The sequence below is a fragment of the Bos indicus x Bos taurus genome, chromosome 22 (assembly GCF_003369695.1).
Source record: "Bos indicus x Bos taurus breed Angus x Brahman F1 hybrid chromosome 22, Bos_hybrid_MaternalHap_v2.0, whole genome shotgun sequence".
NCBI lineage: Eukaryota > Metazoa > Chordata > Mammalia > Artiodactyla > Bovidae > Bos > Bos indicus x Bos taurus.
This window is the reverse complement of record NC_040097.1, coordinates 317,524-332,869: the sequence shown is the minus strand read 5'-3', so window position 1 is coordinate 332,869 and position 15,346 is coordinate 317,524. Positions and strand designations below refer to the sequence as shown.

At 60.2% G+C, this 15,346-nt stretch overlaps 2 protein-coding genes across 4 annotated transcripts in view; both read left to right on the top strand.

Moving 5' to 3' along the window:
- TXNRD3 (thioredoxin reductase 3) overlaps nt 1-5,826 on the top strand; it is a 33,861-nt gene extending 28,035 nt beyond the window's left edge. The window contains exons 14-16 of the mRNA XM_027523470.1: nt 1,338-1,433; nt 5,099-5,233; nt 5,387-5,826. Of these exons, the coding sequence (XP_027379271.1) occupies nt 1,338-1,433; nt 5,099-5,233; nt 5,387-5,449 (294 nt within the window). The 3' untranslated portion in view covers nt 5,450-5,826. The remainder of the gene's footprint in view (nt 1-1,337; nt 1,434-5,098; nt 5,234-5,386) is intronic.
- On the top strand, nt 5,540-15,119 carry C22H3orf22 (chromosome 22 C3orf22 homolog). 3 transcript variants are annotated; one of them, XM_027523474.1, is made up of 4 exons: nt 5,540-5,625; nt 13,430-13,559; nt 14,009-14,140; nt 14,791-15,119. In XM_027523474.1, the coding sequence occupies exons 2-4, from the start codon at nt 13,471-13,473 to the stop codon at nt 14,972-14,974; spliced, it is 405 nt and encodes a 134-aa protein (XP_027379275.1). In that variant the 5' UTR covers nt 5,540-5,625; nt 13,430-13,470; the 3' UTR covers nt 14,975-15,119. The 3 variants fall into 3 exon arrangements, with proteins under 3 accessions (XP_027379275.1, XP_027379273.1, XP_027379274.1); XM_027523472.1 differs by having other exon boundaries at nt 5,604-5,690; XM_027523473.1 differs by lacking the exon at nt 5,540-5,625 and adding an exon at nt 8,281-10,921.
- Nucleotides 15,120-15,346: the final 227 nt, after the last annotated feature.

The following is a 15,346-nucleotide window of genomic DNA, read 5'->3' as shown; positions in this document are numbered from 1 at the left end:
CTGTACCACTGAGCTTGTTAGATCTTAGTTCCCCAACCAGGGATTGAACTTGCGCCCCCAGGCAAAGAAAGCGTGGGGTCCTAACGACTGGACCCCTCAGGAACTCTGAAGGGAGGGTCTGGACAAGGAGGGCACCGGGCGGAGGAGGGTGCCAGCCGTGTCGGATGGTAGTTTATCCTGAGGGCACGGGCACTAAAACTGTGCTGAGCGGCACACGGGCGACAAAGACCAGCAGAACAGAAGCCGAAGCCCAGATTGATTCAGGTGCTTAGAATTAACATGCGATAAAGGCGGTGTTTTAAATTTATGGCAAAAGACGTTCATTAAGGGTGTTGGAGTAAGTGGACGGCATTTAGGAAAAATGTGAAGTTGGGTCCATGCTTCACGCCCACTTTGAACCAGGAGGATCAAATACTTAAACAGAATCTTCCAAATACTGGGAAGAAAAGCATAGCTAACACGTTGATGTGAAGAGCCGACTCGTCGGAAAAGACCCTGACGCTGGGAAAGATTGAGGGCAAGAGAAGGGGACGACAGAGGATGAGATGGTTGGACGGCATCACTGACTCCACGGACATGAGTTTGAGCAAGCTCCAGGAAATAGTGAAAGACAGGGGAGCCTGGCATGCTGCAGTCCATGGGGTCGCAGAGAGTCAGACGCAACTGAGCGACAACCATGCGTGTGAGGAAGGGGGTGGAGGGGGAGGGTCCTGTGCAGGACTCGGGGTGCATTGAAGCCAGGAGCTTTCTGTTTCAGAAATCCTGTTTATAATCTCAAGAGTTGGCACCATCTGTTTTCTTAACATTCGGGGTATATTTTAGGAATAATACCTTGGGGTGAAGAAGCATTTATCTCATGTTCCTTATAGCCGGAGAGATTAAAAAGTTTGTAATAAAATGTGCTGCTGCTGCTACTGCTAAGTCGCTTCAGTCGTGTCCGACTCTGTGCGACCCCATAGACGGCAGCCCACCAGGCTTCCCCATCCCTGGGATTCTCCAGGCAAGAACACTGGAGTGCGTTGCCATTTCCTTCTCCAGTGCATGAAAGTGAAAAGTGAAAGTGAAGTCACTCAGTTGTGTCCAACTCTAGTGACCCCATGGACTGTAGCCCAGCAGGCTCCTCCATCCATGGGATTTTCTAGGCAAAAGTACTGGAGTGGGTGCCATTGCCTTCTCTGAATAAAATGTGCAGGAGAGTTTATTTCCCTCAGACTCGGAAGCTGGGGTCATGAGTGTTTAAGTATCTGAGCGCTGGTGGACAAACTGCCATCTCTGTGTGATCATGGAGCCCTGCGGGGGCGCCTCCACGGACCCTGACCTCTGCCTGTCTCTTACAGGTCTACCACACTCTGTTCTGGCCTCTCGAGTGGACAGTGGCCGGCAGAGACAACAACACTTGTTACGCGAAGATAATCTGCAATAAACTGGACAACGTACGTCATGTGGTCGGAAGCGGGCATGCTTTGATTTTAAAATGTCGCTTTTAGTCTCGTATCTGGGTTTTCATAATCTCCTTAAAGATAGCTCTCGGGGCTAGGCAGAAATTCTTCAGACTGCCGCCCAGGTGCTGGGCTTGCGGGGGCTGGACATGTGTCTCCCTTTCTCCCTGGGATCGTGTCTCTCGGGCGCTCTGACTGGCGGTGTGGAGCCTCAGGCTCTGCCGTGATCTGGGCCGTCAATGACACAGCGTAGGCGCGTCCGTCTGCATCTGGAGACACAGGCAGCCTTGAAGACGTTGCGGGTTTGGTTCCAGGCCTGGCAATAAGTCGAATGTCACGGTCGTGCGAGCCCGGTGTTGTTTGGTTTCCCTGTGCGTGTGAGGTCACATTTACACCAGACTACTGTCTTTATCAGTCACATTCTGTCTAAAAAATTCAACGTTCAACCTTAATTTAAAAATACTTTATGCTTAAACGTTCTAACCATCAGCTGCGCCCTCAGCAGATTGTAACCCCTTGCTGGTGGAGGCTCTGGCCTCAGTGCTGGGGCTGCCGACTGACCAGGGTGGAGGTGGCTGAAGGCTGGGGTGGCCACAGCTGTTTCTGAAAGCAAGATGACCGGGACGCTGGCCGCGCGGAAGGACCCGTGTTTCATGAGTGGTTTCTCTGGAGCAGACAGTGGTGTTTGACAGAGTCTCCCCCACAGTGGCACTGCCGACCTGCCGTCCTTTATCTGCCAAGTGTGAGTCGTGTCCCGAGTCCTGGTTGTCATCACGGCTGTGGTCACGCCCTCTTGCAGGAGTGGCTCCACCTCAGGAACTGCTGTCTGTGCTCGTCCATCGGGAGCAGCTCTTCCTGCGTTCAGTTCATCCTCAGGTGGCGGCAGCACAGCCCCGTCTTCAGGACCCACTTCTGACCCCCGCTCTCCTGCTGTTTCCGCCGCGTCTCCCTTCCTTCCTCCAGGAAGTCCTGGGCCCCTCGCTGTCATCCTTACGGACTAGAGTCAGGTTCTTCCAAACACCTCTCGGGTTTCTGTTCTGAGCTCGTCCCATGAGCTGTGATGCTCTTATGGCATCTGGAATGGGACTCCTCTCCAGAGGCCTTCGGTCCACTCTGCCTGGATCCGCCAGAGGACTCACTGTCTGTGGTAGCTGCAGCCTAGCAGAGTGGATTTGTCCAATAATAAGACTTGGAAGTCCAGATTGCTTCTTAACTGCTGGACAACAGAGGGCGGTTATGTTAGCTGATGTGAAAGCAATATCCATCATGTCGTACATCTCATCAGAGCCCTGGGATGGTCAGGGGCATGTCATTGGGAAAGGGCACTCATATTTGGAAAGGAGTCTTTTCTTCTGAGCAGTCGCTTTCAAAAGTAGGCTTATTTTAAGTAGGCTTAAAATATTCCGTAAACCATGTTATAAGCAGATGCCGTCCCGGCTTTGTTGAGCGTAAACCAGAGTCAATTCAGCGTAATTGTTACAGGCCCTGGGGTTTGGGGAACGGTAGGTCAGCGCCGGGTTCCAATGTGTCAGCGCCCAGCACGAGAGCAGCCTGTCCTCTGAGGCTGTGAAGCCAGACTCTGACTTCTCCTATCTCACTGTGAAAGGACTGCGTGCACCCTCGGCTGCTTCAGTCATGTCCGACTTTTTGTGACCCCATAGACTGCAGCCCGCCAGGCTCCTCTGTCCATGGGACTCTCCAGGCCAGACTACTGGAGGGGGTTGCCATGCCCGCCTCCAGGGCCTCTTCCCCACCCAGGAACGGAACCCAGGTCTCTCACGTCTCCAGCATTGGCAGGCAGGTTCTTTACCAGTAGCGCCGCCTGGGAAGCCCACGAACGCCCCAGATGCGTCTGGGGAGGTCAGGTCTTCTGGGTGAAGGGCTGCAGCCTCTGCAGCGGCGCTTGCTGCCGCCCCGGCCCCGTGCTGCCGTCTCTGTGAAACAGTTCCTTCCTGAGTCTCTGCGAGCCCGCTCCGCCAGTTCCCACCGCCCTGCAGCCTCCCCTCTCTGCTCCTTCACGGAACCGGAGGGGATCACAGCCCTGCTCTGGAGGCTTTGATTGGAGGGCATGGCGGCTGGTGTGGTCTTCTACCTGGACGCCAGAGCTGCCTCCACCCACGCCAGCAGGCAGGCTGCTGCTCTCCCCCTGCTCCTCCGCTCGCTGGAGCAGCGCTCCCTGTTTCCTTGGAGAGCTGTCCCTCCGCGTTCTCAGCCTGGCTGACTGTCTGGCTCAGGAGGCCCAGCTCTCGGCCTGTCCTGGCTCTCCACCTGCCCTCCCCATTTCCAGCTTCTGATGTCAAGGAGAGGCGTGCGACTCTTCCTTCCATTTGAACGTTCAGAGACCATCATTGGGAGATTATTGGCCTAATTTCAGTGTGTTCCTGTCCCAGGGCAGAGGGAGGCCAAGGAGAGGGAGACAGGCTGGGGGCTGGAGCTAGTTGGTGGAGCCTTGAGCAAAGGTCCCCGTATCACATGGACCTGGTTCACGGTACCCAGAACAGTTACAGGAGTAACATCGCAATCCCTGATCACGGGTACAATAATAAGGAAGAAGTTTGAAATAGTGTGAGAGTTACCAGAATGTGGCACAGAACCACCAGGTGACCAACTGCTGCTGGAAAGACGTTGCCAGGAGACATGCTCAACGCAGGGTTGACACAGACCTTCAGTCTGCCAGGAACACAGTTGTGTGTGACACAGTGCGGTCTGCCTGTGGATGGGCCGCATCACAGGCAGTCAGGAGATGCCTCCATGCAGTGAAAGCCTGGTTAGAATTACTCAAATTCTAATGGAGGCGCTCACATCGGCGGGTGCAGGGCCCCCTGTGGAGCACGAGGAAAAGCTGAGAGCCCCTCGCCCCTCCGTGGGGACAGCAGGGCCCCTCGAGGCCGGTGAAGAGTGTGCCAGGCTGTGCCAGGACGGGGCTCCTCCCTTCTTAGAGTCTGAGATTCTTTCTGGGGAGGTCGGACACGAAGTTGCCGATGATGTGACCTCATGCAACCCTCCGAGGGTCCCTCCCGTGGGGCCCAGCAATTCCAGGCATCGCCCATGGCCCCCAGGGAGTCCAGTCACTGTGGGGTGTTCTTCCGCAGGCCCGCTGTGGGGGCCGGGAGTGTGGGGGCACAGGCCTTCCCCTGGTGCACTGTTGGCCCTGAAGCTCTAGATGTGGGGAGAGAGATGAGAGCTGTGGATGGGGAGGCTGAGTGCTGGAGACCCGGGGTGCCCGGGATGAATCGACTCCCCACAGTGTGTGGGTGTGGGGGTAAGGGGAGAGGGCCCCCCACTCCTCGGTGTCTGTGCCCCGGGCCGGGAGTGGGGCCCCTGCTCGGAGGGCACACGCCCCAGCGTAGCCGTTAGCCCCGACTCATCGGACTGTCATTCAGCACTCTCTCGGGGTAACTGGAAGCGTCCACCATGCTGGGAACCCCTCTGGGCAGCGGGTGCACACTCGTCCTGATGGGTCAGGGCTCACGGTACCTCAGGGCATGCACCCAGGGCTCTCCCCACAGAGTCTCAAGGGTGCGGGTTCCTGGTGGTGCTCTGGGCTCAGGGCGGCATTAGAGCCGCTTTTCTGGGGGAGACGCTGTAAGTTTCAACCGTGAACTTGGGGTGACGAGGCTCCTACTCGGGGCGTTAACCTACTGGCTTCCTTTCGGAAGGATCGGGTGATAGGATTTCACGTCCTTGGACCGAACGCCGGGGAGATCACTCAGGGGTTTGCTGCCGCCATGAAGTGCGGGCTCACAAAGCAGCTGCTGGATGACACCATCGGGATCCACCCCACGTGCGGAGAGGTGCGCCCGCTGGGGCTCCGGGGACGGGGAGGGGCCCGCTGTCCTCAGCCATGTGCTCTCGAGGGCGGCATCAGCGTCGCATTAGGGACGCGTCCTCCTAAAACTGGCGTCCGCACGGCTGCGTGTGAATCGCTGTCTCTCCTCCCCGGGCAGGTGTTTACCACCTTGGAGATCACCAAGGCATCGGGACTGGACATCACGCAGAAGGGCTGCTGAGGCTAGGCCCCGCCGCCCCGTCCTGTCCCACCCCGCGGCGGGGAGACAGCGCGTGCGGCGCAGGGAGCCCATGCTGCCTGGGGACAGGAGGCGGGACGGCGCGGGGCCGCCGCCCGGCTGGGCTGACGGGAGGGCAGACTCGCTGCCTCCTTGACGTCTTCGCTCAGAGCCGCCAGGTGAGCCAAGACCGACCTCTGCCCGCCAGCTCCTCCGCAAGGCCTCTCTGGACGGACTCGTCCAGGTCAGGACTCCGCTTGCTGCGGTTTGAGCCCCTCCCTGTTGCTTCAAGGAAACAGACTCTGTTATGAAACTGACTCCAGGGGGCGTGTTCAGCCTGTTGATCTTCAGAGTAATATTAAAAGGTTCTCAGTACTGTATTGTGTGAAATCTAATTTAAAGTTATTTAAAAGGGTTCTGCTCACAGTCTGTTCACTCACAGGCTGGTTCAGCAGATGACCAGGTGATGCCAGGGCCTGCCCTTGGGCTGTGCACGCCTGTCGGCATCTCAAAGGGCTGGAGGCGGGCAGCCTTCCCTGGGGAGGAGCCTGTTTCCTCCCAAGCAGACCCCCCAGCCCCACGCCCAGGGTTCCAGACGGCAGTGCGGTCCTGGGCTGCCCTCCTCCCACTGGCCCACTGGTCCGTTGGTCAGAACTTCGTTTTTAAAGAAACTTTAGGCCAGTAAGCAAGTCGGGGTCACCGTCTGTGGACGGGATGTTTGCTGCCCTCCTGGAGGCGGCAGAGGGGGCTGCAGAGGGGTGGGGTGCCCAGCTTACCAGTCCCAGGGTCCAGCTACTGCGGAGAAACGAGCAGGCGAGGTGGGAGAGCGGTTGCCGTGGAGGCAGCCTGGTGGCCCGCAGGAGACGCTGTTGGTTCCTGCGTGTGGGCTGGCGGCAGCTGAACAGGGTGTAACACAGGCGGAGCGTTTTCTCTCACTTGTTGGAGCGTTGTTCACGACGGCTGTCTCAGCGCCTTGGCCAGGCAGTGCTGCTGTCTGCGTTGTCTCGGCCTTGGCGTCGAATCACTGTCTCTTCTCCTTCAGGTAGGTCTTCTCCTAGGATTACACCCTGCAACCAGCTGAGATCTGTGTCTGGAATGCAAGAATGGCTCAACACGCAGAATCCAATCGGCGCAGTATACCTCATCGGCAGAATGAAGGGAAAAGAGTCACATGATGATATCAGTTGATTCTGAAAGAGCATTTGACTAAATTCAACACATTGTCCTGGTTACAAAGTACTCAGCGAACCAGGAATAGAAGAAAACCACCTCTGTGTAACAAAAGCCGCACGTGAAAGCCCCACAGTGATCAGCTCACAAGGCAAGGCCGCCGCCTTTTGCACTTCTGCTCACCGGCGTCCTTATTAAAAGTTTATGCAGAGCAATTAGGCAAGAAAAAGAAGTAGGATCATCTCCACTCACAGATGATGGGTTGTAGATGTAGAAAATACTCAAGACGCCTCATGTCCAGACACAGAAGCTGCTGGACCTGGTGAATGAGCTCAGCAGGTTGCAGGATGCGAAATCAACTCCAGGAAGTCCGGTGAAAGCCTGTACACCAACCGTGATCCGTATCGAAATGAAGAAAACGATTCCACTTAGAGTAGCCCCCAGAAGAAGAAAATTCATAGGAACTAAATTAACCAAGGAGATGGAACAGTTGTACGGTGAAAACTACAAACTGTTGAGAAAAGGAAGACAAATAAGTGGAAGGACAGCCTGTGTTTGTGGATCAGGAAACTTAATGCTGTTAGAATGTCAGTTGTGCCTGAAGCAATCACACATTCAGGTTCTGTCAAAAACTCAGCAGTGACTTTTGCAGAAATGAAAGAACCCGTCCTGAAGTTCCCGTAGAACCTGAAGGGGATTCTGAACATTCAGAACAACCTTGAAAAAGCACAGAGATCACACACTTTCTGTTTCAGAGTTTACTGCAGATCCTCAGCTGTGAGAACAGCATGGTCCCAGCTCAGAGTGGGGCGTGTGGAGAACAGGGAAGTCAGGCCTCACGTGTCAGGTCGGGGGGACCGTGGAAGCAGCACTGAGACCCTTTCATAGCAAAGTGTCCTCTTTCTCCCGCTGGCGCTGGGAAACCACGCCAAAGGGCAGCGTCAGATCTCTGCTAACATCGTATACAGACGTCCGCTGAAAGTGGGCCAGGGACCTAAACGCAAAAGCCACAGAGCTCACAAGCAAGCCCAGGGCCGAGCTCCATGACACTGAGTTTGGCAGTGACTCTTCATGCGGCCAAAGGCACAGGAGACGAGGTAAATGGACAGACTGGACCTCAGGGGTTAAAACTTTGTGGGGTCAACGGCACCAGGACACTGTGCAGAGCAAAAGTCAAAGCCCAGAAGGAGAGGGGAGATGTCCAGGCCACACGTGCTCCAGAATGCAGTATCTGGAATATACTGAGAAACTTCCAAACCCAGTGACATAGAAACAAACACGCAGGTTGAAAACGGGCAAAGGGCCTCAGCAGACATTTATCCACAGAAGATGCGCAAACGGCTGGCGCGTCACGGAGGAACGGAGATGAGAGCTCACTGAGCTGCCACCCTCGACCGTCAGGCTGGCTGCTCAGCTGCTAAGTCACGTCTGACTCTTTGTGACCCCCTGGACTGCAGCACACCAGGCTTCCTGGCCTTCGCTGTCTCCCAAAGTTTCCTGACATTCATGTCCGTCGAGTCGGTGATGCCATCCAGCCATCTCATCCTCTGTTGCCCCCTTCTCCTCCCACCTCCAATCTTTCCCAGCATCAGGGTGTTTTCCAGTGAGTCAGTTCTTCGCATCAGGTGGCCAAAGTTTTGGAGCTTCAGCTTCAGCATCAGTCCTTCCAGTGAATATTTGGGGTTTATTTCCTTTAGGATGGACTGGTTTGGAATTGAACATACACTTTAAAATGGTGAAGACGGCTACTTCCTCGTGCATTTTATCAGGATTTTAACTGCATTTAATTGTGTGTCAGTTATGCCTTAATAAAGTTGATCTAAAAAAATGAACCAACAGCTTTAAAAAAAAGCCCAAGACCAGATGGTGTAATTCTGTGAAACGTAAAAGAAGTATTAACAGCAATTTCTCTCAAAATCTTTCAAAAAGCTGAAGAAGAGAGACCACTTCCCAAGTCATTCTATGCATCACTGTCACAGGCTACCACAGCCGGATGGAGACGCAGCCAGCACACCCTGGCCAGCACCCGACGGCCCGGTGCCACATCCTCGGCAGGGCGGAAGTCCCTGCTAGGCCCAGCAGGTCTCTAAAGGACTGTACGTGAAGTGAGTTTTGTTCCGAGGCTGCGAGGGTGTTTCCCAATAAGGAGCTCACCCGATGAGACACCACATTAATAGAATGACAGGCGGAGACCACGTGACCACCTCAGTTGGTACAGAAAAGCATCTGCAAAATCCAACACGATAAAGCCCCGTGTGAAAACCCCACAGATCACGCTGTCCTCAGTATTGAGACGAGACCGAAAGGTTTTTTCCTCTAAGATCAGGAACAAGATAAAGATGCCTGCTTTGCCTGCTATTCATTCAACTCGCCCTGGCGTTCTAGAGAGAGTAATCAGACAAGAAAAAGAAGCAAAAGGCGTCCGCACTGGAAAGGAAGAAGCAGACCTGGGTCTGTTCACAGACGACACGAGACCGGCTGTGGTGGCCCCCTCACTGCGTCTTCTCTGTCTGTGGGCCTGTCTGGTCGTGGGTATTGTAGAATAAATGTTCAGTTGATCGTGAGCCGTCAGAGCCTCCTAACCCAAGGCCCTCTCTGCTGTGCACGCTCTGCTCCGGACGCATGTCTTCAGTTCCTGTTGATGTCCCAGCGGCGCGCGCACCCCCATCCAAGGCCAGGCATCACTCACCTGGACCGCAGACCCAGATGTTTACCTGCCCACGTCGGGGTCGGGGCCCCGCAGAAAGGCAGAGAGGCTGACCGAGACGGGACTTGTGCCCTCGTGCAAGGCCGCGCCCACCCCCCGTGGTGGCCTGCGAGCCCCTCGTGGCGTCCGTGCGCACAGCGAGTGGCTTTCGCCCGAGTGTCCCTCGGGCCCGCCCCATTATCCACCGCCTCCCTCCAGGGACCACGTCTCTCCTTGCATGAGCTCCGCTGGCCGCTGGGTCCACCCCAGGGCTCCCGGCCCGCTCGCCTCCTTCTCCGCACAGACGCCTGGTGTTCCCACGCACGCCTTGTCGCGGCTGTCTGCACTGAGCACCCGGAGCAGCTGCGGCGCCCCAGCCCGCCCTGGCCTCACCCGGCCCGCGCTGTCCCGGCGGAGGCCTCCTCTCAGCACTGGTGTTAGACTGTCAGGCTGCTGCAGAGGGGCCGGGGCAGAAGCAACCAGAAGCACGGAGCCCCACCTGCCCACAGGCCTGCCGTCACCTGGGCCGAGCCCCGGGGCCCTGGGCACCGTGACCTCACCAGTGTGCCAGGGCTCCTGGGAGTCCCTCCCACCTGGCCACGGGGCGCACACGGGGCTCTCCAGGAGGGTCGTGAGTGCCGGGCCCTGGCAGGGCGGGCAGGGGGCTCACCCGGCACCCCTCACAGCCGCAATCCCGGGCAGGTGGCCCTCGGCCCTCCCTGGTGGCACTCTCCTGCCTGCGCTCCTCAGGACAGGCCCAGCCCACCGGGACCTCCAGGTGCTCAGGGTCCTGCACAGCTGTGGGCCGCCTGGGGGCTCCTGGGGCTCCACTGGCTGCAGGCCTCCTTCCCCGTCTTGCTCACTCTGCCCCTCGGTTCGTTTCCATCTTCGAGAACAATGGGCTTGGCCCTGTGCGCACCTCTGGACCCCAGCAGGCTGCTGCCCTCAGCCCACCACTGCAGGGCTGACTCTTCACTGCTGACCCAGCGACGGGATGCCTCCCAACCCCACCTGGAGGGGCTGCCCTGCCTCAGGGCAGGAAGTGCTGAGGGAAGGGGGTCCCCACCTCAGGGCAGGGACGGCTGAGGGGCGGAGGGACCAGGAAGAGGGCTCCCCATGGGGCTCCCCTCGGGCCTCATCCTGCATCGCACCCCCAGCAAACCCCTGGACAGGAGCGCCACGTCAGGGCCGCTCCGAGACCCTCCGGATCAAGGCCAAGGACGTGAGGGCGGAGGCAGGCCCTGCCATCTGCACCGTCCGCTCCCCTCCCGCCCTGGTCCTCACGCTGAGCTGGGGCCCCGGCCTGGTAGGCTCCCTGCCGCTCGTCCACCGGCAGCCCGGTCAATTCCTAGCCCAGTGGGGTCTCCATGGGGCAGCAGACCCCGGAGCTGCACCCTTACGCCTGCGCTCCTCAGCCCGGCCGCTCCTGGGCTGCAGCCAGGGCTCAGGTCAAGGTCAGCCAGGAAAGGAGCTTCTCTTTACTATTTCTCCGCATCGCTTGGCACCTGGCCCCTTAGTTCCCAACCAGGGATGGAGCCTGTGGCCCTGCACTGGGAGAGTGGAGCCTTAGCCACCAGACCATCGGGGAGGCTCCAAGGAAGGAGCTTTATTCCCACCAGGTGGGTTGTTCGCTGCTTGCAGGCCCTGTGTGGGCTCTGCTCCCACGTGTGTGGCTGTGGGTGCTCCCATGCAGGGTCCTCAGAGACGGGGTGCCCACCAGCCTGGCTCCACGCAGCCCCTCCCACGGCCCCTCCCCGGCCAGGAGTCACTGATTGTGACCTCAGGGGCTCTGATGCTGGGTGAGGCTGCGGGCCTGGCCCCGCATCCTGGGCCCAGAGCCTGGCGGCGCATGGCAGCCAGGACCGTGGCCAGCATTCGCCTCCCCCAGGTTCATCACACAGGGCAGCCAGTGAGTACCTGGGCCTGGGCTCTGCTCACCTCCACCTTTCTGGCTGCAGGGGGGCCGGCCCTCACATCAGCATCCTCCCGGGCCGGGTCACTGCCGGGCGCTCTGACCCACACCAACAGTATCTCCGCTGGGCTGGGGGTGGCAGCCTGGACCCCCAGGGGCCCCCCTGCCTGCGGGAGCAGGCTTCCCACAGTACACAGGCCCAGGCACACGACCAAGAGGGTCCGCAGGCGACCCGGGTAGGGTGTCGGGGCCCCTGCCCGCCCCCTCCAGGCCCTGGGTTCCTGTGGCAGGGCCATGTCCTCTCTGGTCACTGCTGGGGTACCCTCTGTCGCCCAGCTGCTCCAGGACTGTGGGAGCCATGTGGCCTGGACACCACCTCTTCCCCCACGCACTGCAGGGTGGGGGACAGAGATGCAGGCAGGGCAGTTCCCCCCAGAGCCTCGGTCTCCTCACCTGAAGAGGGCGATAGCGGCCTGTCTGCCATCAGGTGGGGAAGTAAACCAGGGCCCACAGCGTGGCCCAGACACCCCGCAGGCTCACCCCGTCCTGGACCTGGGCCCCCTGCCCACTCCCTGCATCCCAGCCTGGCGCCCCGGGAGGGGCTGAGAGCCTTGCTCTCGTACCAGCCCAGGTCCCTCGTCCAAGGCCTGCCCTGGTGCAGAGGGCTGCCCCATCCCCAGGGGCCCAAGGCTCCTGGGGACCCAGCCCCTGCCCGGAAAGAAGTGCTTGTTTCTCCGAGGCTTCTCTCCGGTCTCAGGAGATCCGACAGCAAAGTGTGGTCACAGGAACGCAGCTGCTGCAACTCAAGCTCAGAGAAGCAGGGGGCAGTGCCCCCCCCAGAGGGTGGACGGGCCATGATGCAGGCCAGAGGGCCCCCGGGAGCTGTGTGCCCACGTGTGCGTGCGTGCTCAGACCAGTGCTGGGGGCCTTCGTGGCCTTCACCCTCAGGGCCTGTGGCTCAGCGGCTTCCACGGCGGGGATGGGGGGACAGGCCCCCACTGCTGCGAGATACCGTGTTTGGGAGCCGCTCCCTTGGCTCAGCGGGGCTTAGGGTGAGAAGGCAGGAAAGAGGCGTGCCGTGCTCATCCCCGGGCCCCCTAGGCCCTCCAGGGGCAGTGCAGTGGAGAGCAGCCTCGCAGCTGCCCCGGCTGCCCCATCCCTGAGATGCCAGCAGGGCCGCTTCAAGGGCGCCAGCTCCTGGGGAACCTGTCGCCTGGTGCGGTCGGTCCCGCTGGTGTCTGCACAGCCCCCCGCCTGGAACCAGGGCCCCCCATGCCAGGAGGGGCCTGGTAGGCGGCTGGCTTCGGCCCGCGAAGGTCACGGGATGGTGATGTGGCTGCATGAGCACAGCCACTGGGGCGAGGGGCTCCCGAGCCCCTGCAGTCAGCCTTGTGCCCAGTCCTGCTCCGCCCCAGCTTGAGTCATCCTTACTCTTGTCTTATCCTTTGAAAGAGAACTACCCGTGACTGTGGGGCAGGGAAAATGGCCCAGCCACTCGAAAGCTGTGGGGCAGATCTCTTTAAAACTAAAACAATGGGCCTCCGTTGGCCCAGCAACTGCACTCCCAGCGCGTGCAACAGAGAAACAGGGATGCATCTTTGTGTGGAAATCTGTGCGTGAACATCCACAGCAGCTTTATTCATGATGACCCAGCCTGGGGGCTCCCGGGGCCCAGGGGGAGATGGTCAGTCCAGCCCAGCCTCGGGCAGGAGCCCCTGCAGACCCAGCCTGGAGATGGCACGGGGCAGCCCGTCTCCTGAGGGTGCCAGCCGCGCCTTTCTGCCTGTGCGACCTTGTGCGGCCACGGCCCCACATGGCCCGGAGAGCCGAGGTGGCCCCGGCTGGGCCGCGTGGGGTGGATGCGGCTGCGGAGGGGGCAGCATCTGGGACCTGCAGGGCCAGTCAGCCGAGGGCCCCTCTGACTGTGGGGGCCACTCAGAGCCCACGCTGGGTGTAGAGCTGTGTGCACACACGTGTACACACACACATACACACAGATTGTAGGGGCGACTCAGAGCTGCTAATGGTGTAGAGCTGCACGGACACACGTGTACACACACACGTGCACACACACACTGACACACCAGAGCAGGCCTGTGGAGCAGTGTGCTGAGCACTGGGGGGCTCACAGCCTTCCTCGGCGCCCCATCTCCGTGCGCTGTCGGGGAAGCCTTGCTGTTCGAGTCCTGACTGGCTCCTCCGGCCTCTCTTCCAGCTCCGGCTGAAGGGTGCACCTCACTGTAGCCCCCTTCTGTGATGGACCCGAAGGCCCCCAAGAAGTCCCGCCAGGGAAAGAAGAGTAAGGCCAGGACGCAGGAGAAGTTTGCCAGGAAATTTCCATACAGGTAGTAGACCCTGAGCCCGAGCCAGGAGGGGCCCCCTTCTGCAGGCCCCCACCCCAGGAGCACCCTCTGGGAAACACGGCAGGAGCGGGTGGGGGTCTCTGTCCCCTGAGGTGCTCCGTGCTCCCCGATGGCAGGCTCCACACCACCCCTTCGCCCCTGAGCTGGGCCCCCCAGAGCCTCGGCTGGCTGTTTCCTGTCGCCTGTTCAGCACACCTGCTCCTGTGGGGGGTGTGATGGGGTCTGGCTGTGGGGGCGGGGCAGGAGCCCGCAGAGCCCACAGGCTGGGCGGCCTGGGGCTTCTGCCTGGCGGCCTGTTTCTCTGGGTTGAGGGGTCTGGGAGGGCTGAGGGCAGCCCCGAGCCCAACCTTGGGGGCCACGGCCTCCTCACGGTTGCCCGCGGCAGGGGCACCTGCCCTCAGCTCTCAGCCCCGGTCTGTCACCACCCACAGGTTCTCCTGGCTGACGGAGACCAGCTCGGAGCCCGTGCGGCCCTGGGTGCTCACGAAGATGAGCAGCTTGCTGCGGGAGCAGCTGCCGCTGCAGAAGACGCTGCTGCCCACGAGGTCCATCCCCGTCCGAGGGTGAGTCTCAGCCCCAGGCCCCCACGCAAACACAGCACGTCTGGGCCGAGTACGTCGAGCCCCGGGGAGACTCGCACTCACTCCCACACACCCTGCACACGGAGGACACCCCCAGACCCCACACACAAACGCAAAGATGCACAGACACTTGCCCTGACCCAGACTGTCTGAAGGGCCCCACCCGGCCCACCACCCGCACCGACGTGAGTGGGCATGGGGCCTCGGGGCCGAGGCTGTGTCTTCTCCACTGTGCTCCCGGGCCTCTGAACCTCTTCTCCCCTGGGCTGACGGGCTGGGCTGCAGCTTCTCCCGTGGAAGGGTTCGTCACGTCGGGCCCTCTGAGAGCCTTCAGGCCGTGTGGCCAGGTCCTTGTGTGGGGGGCAGGGGGCAGGGGCTGAGGCCTGCGCCCAGGACCGCCCTGCCTTGCACCCTGAGCCCTGCCAGTGGGCAGATCACCCAAAGCTAAAGGCCGAGTTTATCTGAGGATAACGGAGCCCCTGAGATGGGGGAGCTGGAGGGGAGGGTGGTCTCAGGGGGAGGTGGCCACTGTGCTGGTGGCACCCGCTGTGGCTTGCCCCCAGGCTGGCAGGCCCGTGTCTGGGCCAGGCCGGCTCCCTGGGGTCAGCGTGGGGCTCTGTGTGATTCTCCAGGCTGGGGGCCCTGGATTTCCCACCTCCGTCCTGCCTCCAGCCGCCGCCATCGCCACCAAGAAACCTCTGGGAGCTGGCGCTGCTGACCCGCCGCTTCCCCAGGCTTGCAGCACCCCCGCCCACCCCGCGAAGCCCCGCTCTGCACCACCAGTCTCTGGGTCACTCAGCCCCCAGGCGCTCGTGACAGTGGCCACCAGGCAGAGGTGACCTATGGGGAGGCAAGGAGCCCTGGAGAGGTCGCCCACGGATACACGCTGCAGGTTCATAGCCCTGGACGGTTGTCTGCACGCCGGCCCCACGTTCTCATCCATAAAATGCGGTGACGGTCAGCTCTGCAGTGTGAGCATCATTTCCTCGCGTTTACCCCCAAATACACTCAGGCGTCTGGGATAGCCGGATGGCGATACTCTGGAGTCCTGCTTCGGGGGAGCGCGTGTGAAGGGGAACCACCTAGTATCGTTAGTGGGCGCCTTTTTGCCACGGCTGCGCCTGGAGGAGGAGCAGGAAGAGGCAGTCTTTCCACCCCAATCAGGACAGTCTAGGAAGGGTGCTCAGG